This window comes from Chaetura pelagica, unplaced genomic scaffold (assembly GCF_000747805.2).
Source record: "Chaetura pelagica isolate M959 unplaced genomic scaffold, ChaPel_1.0 scaffold32, whole genome shotgun sequence".
Taxonomy (NCBI): Eukaryota; Metazoa; Chordata; class Aves; order Apodiformes; family Apodidae; genus Chaetura; species Chaetura pelagica.
Genome location: NW_009952368.1, coordinates 1522499 through 1528304, shown reverse-complemented (window position 1 = coordinate 1528304; position 5806 = coordinate 1522499). Strand labels below are relative to the sequence as shown.

Sequence of the window (5806 nt, the reverse complement as noted above, 5' to 3'; positions counted from 1 at the left end):
CCCCCCTGTGTCTCCCCGTCAGGCGCTCATCCCCGTCACCCAGCCAAGCACCGTCCTTCTTCCAGGTGATGCTGGGCTTGGGGTGGCCACGGGGGGGGACGCACTCCAGGACAGCCAGGTCACCCGAGGCCACCTCCACATCCCCAGGGGGCTGCTGGAAATCGTCCCGCAGCACTGGGGTGGACACCAGCATGGGGGACATCAGCATCAGGGCGGGGGGCACTGGCACAGGGTGGGAATTGGCATGGGGAGACATTGGCACAGATGGGGACATCAGCAATGAGGGGGGCATCAGCAGGAGGTGGGACACCAGCACAGAGGGGGGACATCAGCACGGGGGGAGGGCATTGGCAAGGGGGTGACACAAGCATGGGAGGGCATCATCATGGCTGGGGGGAAATCAGCCCTATGTCAGTGTCCCCATCCCTGAGCCTCAGCCAGGACCAGCAGGCCCCCCAAGCCACCTGATGGCCACATCTCCAGCGAGGCCAGGGACATCCCTGCCTTCATTTTAATTTATTTCCAATTATTTTCACTTATTTTCATTTCTCTGAATTTCTTTTAATTTATTTCCAACTATTTTTACTTGTCAATTATATTTATTTATTTTCATTTATCATAGAATCACAGAATGATTTGGGTTGGGAGGGACCTTAAAGATCATCTAGTTCCAACCACCCTGCATGGGCAGGGACACCTCCCAGTAGATCAGGTTGCTCAATGCCCCAATTATCCAATTCTTTTAATTTCTTTTAATCTCTTTTCCCTGATTTCCAGTTATTTTCACTTTTAAGCGAAGCTATAACTTCTTTCCCATTACTTTTTGTTATTTGAACTTCTTTACACTTCTTCCCATTTCTTTCTAAATATTTTAACTTTCACCTGCTGTGGGGCTCAACCATGACACCAAACTCAAATACCCCCCACCCCAAAAATACCCTCATCACACCAAAATCCCCCCTCCAGGCCCCTCTGGACTGACCAGCCAGCTCCAGCGAGGCATTGCGGCTGGTGGCCACTCCCAGGTAGTTCCTGGCTACACAGACATAGACACCCTCGTCGGTCCTGCCTCGCCGGCCGGGAAGGATACGGGGCAAGTAGAGGGACCCCCCTGGCAGGAGGGTGCGGTCCCCCCCCGCCCCGTCCCCACCCGCTCCCCGTCCTTGTACCACTCCACTGCAGGTGCTGGGCGGCCCTCAGCCCGGCAGTGCAGGGTGGCTGGGTCCCCCCTGGGCACTAGGAGGTCCGTTGGGTGCTGCACGATGCGGGGGGCTGTGTCCTCCAGCAGGGGGTGGGAACCTGCGGGGAAATGTGGGGGGTTAGGGGGAGCTGCCAGTGCCTTGGGGGGAGGATTGGCCCAGGTTGTCTTCCTTCCCCACTCAGGAGGTGGAATGAGCCAGAGGTGGGATGACCTGGAGTTGGGATCACCTGGAAGTGAGATGATCTGGAGGTGGGATGACCTGGAAGTGAGATGATCCAGAGGTGGGATGACCTGGAGGTGGGATGATCCAGAGGTGGGATGACCTGGAGGTGGGATGATCCAGAGGTGGGATGACCTGGAGGTGGGATGATCCAGAGGTGGGATGACCTGGAGGTGGGATGATCCAGAGGTGGGATGACCTGGAGGTGGGATGATCCAGAGGTGGGATGACCTGGAGGTGGGATGATCCAGAGGTGGGATGACCTGGAGGTGGGATGATCCAGAGGTGGGATGACCTGGAGGTGGGATGATCCAGAGGTGGGATGACCTGGAGGTGGGATGATCCAGAGGTGGGATGACCTGGAGGTGGGATGATCCAGAGGTGGGATGACCTGGAGGTGGGATGATCCAGAGGTGGGATGACCTGGAGGTGGGATGATCCAGAGGTGGGATGACCTGGAGGTGGGATGATCCAGAGGTGGGATGACCTGGAGGTGGGATGATCCAGAGGTGGGATGACCTGGAGGTGGGATGATCCAGAGGTGGGATGACCTGGAGGTGGGATGATCCAGAGGTGGGATGACCTGGAGGTGGGATGATCCAGAGGTGGGATGACCTGGAGGTGGGATGATCCAGAGGTGGGATGACCTGGAGGTGGGATGATCCAGAGGTGGGATGACCTGGAGGTGGGATGATCCAGAGGTGGGATGACCTGGAGGTGGGATGATCCAGAGGTGGGATGACCTGGAGGTGGGATGATCCAGAGGTGGGATGACCTGGAGGTGGGATGATCCAGAGGTGGGATGACCTGGAGGTGGGATGATCCAGAGGTGGGATGACCTGGAGGTGGGATGATCCAGAGGTGGGATGACCTGGAGGTGGGATGATCCAGAGGTGGGATGACCTGGAGGTGGGATGATCCAGAGGTGGGATGACCTGGAGGTGGGATGATCCAGAGGTGGGATGACCTGGAGGTGGGATGATCCAGAGGTGGGATGACCTGGAGGTGGGATGATCCAGAGGTGGGATGACCTGGAGGTGGGATGATCCAGAGGTGGGATGACCTGGAGGTGGGATGATCCAGAGGTGGGATGACCTGGAGGTGGGATGATCCAGAGGTGGGATGACCTGGAGGTGGGATGATCCAGAGGTGGGATGACCTGGAGGTGGGATGATCCAGAGGTGGGATGACCTGGAGGTGGGATGATCCAGAGGTGGGATGACCTGGAGGTGGGATGATCCAGAGGTGGGATGACCTGGAGGTGGGATGATCCAGAGGTGGGATGACCTGGAGGTGGGATGATCCAGAGGTGGGATGACCTGGAGGTGGGATGATCCAGAGGTGGGATGACCTGGAGGTGGGATGATCCAGAGGTGGGATGACCTGGAGGTGGGATGATCTGGAGGTGAGATAACTGTCCTACCAAGAGGTAGGGTGAAGTGTGGCCAGGCCTCAGCCCAGTGGATCACCCCCCTGCTCCAGGAGTTTAGATGACTCAGAGGTGGGATGAGCTCAGAAGTGGGATGAAGTGTGTGTAGGTCTCAGCCCAGTGGATCCCCCCCAACCCAGGTGGGTGCTGGCAGGGTGGGAGCAGGACCAGGACAGTGTCAGACCTTGGACTCACAGGAGACAAGGACAAAGGGACAAAGCAGCTCCACTCCCAGTAACACTCCTTCTCTGCCCAGTTTCCAGCTGGGCCACCCCTGGGGAAATAGGGTTGGGGCTAAATTCCCTTAAAAAAAAGGTGTTTTCCCTTGGCTGCAAGTGAGGATTTTCTGTGGCCAGGGAGGGAGCTCCGGGCTGCAGGAAACGCCTCTTTTTAAGGAAAGAAAAAACAACATATTGGGTCTGTGGGGTTGTTCCAGCGGAATTAATGGCTGCTCGTTAATGGTGGGGTAATTAATACTCATTAACTCTGGGGTAATTAATGTCCGTTAACACTGGGCATCGCTGGCCCTGCAGTTCAGGCTGCGGTCACTGTGTGTCACTGCTGTCCCAGGGAGCGGTGGTGACACACGCAGGCAGGGCAGCGTGCACATACATACACACGTGTGTGCATGCACATGCATGCACATGCATGTAGCCACGCACAGCCCGCGTGCATGCAGCACCAGGCATTTTCACACACGTGTGCACTCACAGGCACGTGTGCATACAGGCAGGGGGTGCGTGCACTTGCAGACACACGAAGGTGCATGTAGAAGTGTGCGTTCATGCAGGGGTGGGAAAGCACACACACGTGCACACACACGCACGCACACACGCACACATGCAGGGGCGTGCAAGCATGCACTTACACACGCAGGTGCATGCACACACATATTCACACGGGGAGCATGCACATCTAGACTTGCATTTGCACACATACACATGTACACAACCCTGCATGGCCCTACACACATGACACTGGGGCATACAAGCCTGCATGTACCCACATCCTCGCCTGCACATGCGTGAATATGCATCAACATGGGTCATACACGCATCCCCCCCCCATGCATGCCCCTCATTTGCATACGCATGTGCACAGCCCCAGCTCCCCAGCACTTGGAGGTGGGGAGGTGGGAGGGGGGGGTGTGATTGGGGCACCCTGGGCTGGTTGTCATGGGGATGGGATGCGGCTGCCATGGGGACAGGGAGGGATGCTGCTGGGGACTGGGGCAGGGGGGCCCAGCAGGGGCCGAGGGGGCCGCAGCTGGCCCCGGTGGCTAATTGGGCTGGGGAGGAGGGAAGGCCAGGCCCCCTCCTGTGTCCCCCGTTCCCCACAGGGGCTTGGGGGATACCCCCATCAGCCCCCCAGAGCCAAACGAAGGGAAGTTGAGGCTGAAAAAGAGGAGGAAAAGCTCAAAAAGCGGTCCTCCCCTTAATCCTCCCTTCAGCCCCACAGTACCTGTGGCTAGAGCTGCCCCCCTCTGCCCCACCCCCCTTTCCTGCCCTCCTTAGGGATACAGGACTGGTCTGGGGACACAGGGCTGGTTTATGGACATGAGGATTCTCCTGACTCAGGTCTGGGGACACGGGAACACTCTGGGGACACTGTGGTCCTACCTGGCTCAGTAACACACTCAGGGTGGGGACATGGGACTGGTTTGAGGATCTGGGGATTCTCCAGACTCAGGTCTTGGGGCATGGGAACATTTTAGGGACACCATGGTCCTTCCTGTCTTGGGGACACACAGCTAGTCTGGGGACATGGGTCTGATTTGGGGACACGGGATCAGTTCAGGGACACAGGGTTAATTTGGGAACATGGGGCTGGTTTGGACACATGGGGTCTCTCCCAGTTCAGTCAGGGGGTCAGTGTAAGGACACAGAGACAGTCTGGGGACAACAACTCTCTCCTGGCTCATGGATATGGGGTTGGTGTAGGGACACAGGGACAGTTTGGGGACAAGGGCTTGCTCCTGAAAGCTGGTCTGGGGACATGGGGACAATGTGTGGACACTGGATCAGCCCCAGTTCATGGTCCAGGGGTCGGAGCGGGGACACGGGGCCGGTTTGGAGATAGGGCATAATTCCTGGGTCAGTCCTGATCTGGGGACTCAGGGCTCGTCCCAATTTGGGACTATCTAGGGACACAGGATTGCTCCTGGTTCATGGTCCGGGGGCACAGAGCTGGTCCCCAAGGGGGAACACAGGGGCTGATTTGGGGACACTGGGTCACTTCCATATTGGTGACATGAGCAGGTCCCAGTGTGGTGATACGCATTCCGTTTGGAGACCGGTGGGTCCTGGCTCGGGGCTGGGGGACTGAGGGCTATTGCCCGTGTGACCGCTGGGCTGGGGACAGCGGAACAGTGGGACACTGGGACAGCGGGACACCGGGGACAGCAGGACAGTGGGACAGAGGGACAACGAGACAAGGCGAGAGCAGGATACTGGGAGAGCGGGACACAGGGAGAGCGGGACATAGGGAGAGCGGGAACCAGGGACAGCGGGACAGGGGGACAGTGGGACACGTACCGTTCCCGGGGGTGAGACGGAGCGCGGGACCCGTACCGTTGGGGTCGGAAGAGTTGGAGCTCTCCGCTCCCAGCGAGTCGGCGAACAGGTTCAGCTGCAGCAGCGTCTTCAGCAAGTACCGCAGCATCGCACTGCCCCGATCGGCTGAGTTGGTCCGAAATAGCACAGCTCGGCTGGGCTGAGCTCGGCTCGGTTCGGCTCGGTCTGGCTGGGCTCTGCACGACCAGATCCAGCTGGGTTCGGCTCGGCTCAGATCAGGTCGGATGTGCTCAGCCCAGCACGGTTCAGATCGGCTCGGCCCAGCCCGGTTCCCCTGAACCCAGCTCGACTCAGCCCGGTTCCGCCCGTCCCCCCTCCCCCCGCGCCCCCGCCCCCGGGTCCAGGGGGATGCAGCGGGGGCGCGGCCAGCGCTGAGCTGGTGG

The 5806-nt window shown here is 58.9% G+C and overlaps 1 protein-coding gene across 1 annotated transcript in view; it reads right to left on the bottom strand.

Moving 5' to 3' along the window:
- ROBO3 (roundabout, axon guidance receptor, homolog 3 (Drosophila)) overlaps window positions 1–5511 on the bottom strand; it is a 13390-nt gene extending 7879 nt beyond the window's left edge. Inside the window, 4 exon segments of the mRNA XM_010008118.1 lie at window positions 12–174; window positions 983–1135; window positions 1138–1299; window positions 5385–5511. Coding sequence (XP_010006420.1) covers window positions 12–174; window positions 983–1135; window positions 1138–1299; window positions 5385–5511 — 605 coding nt within the window.
- Between the last annotated feature and the right edge of the window lie 295 nt (window positions 5512–5806).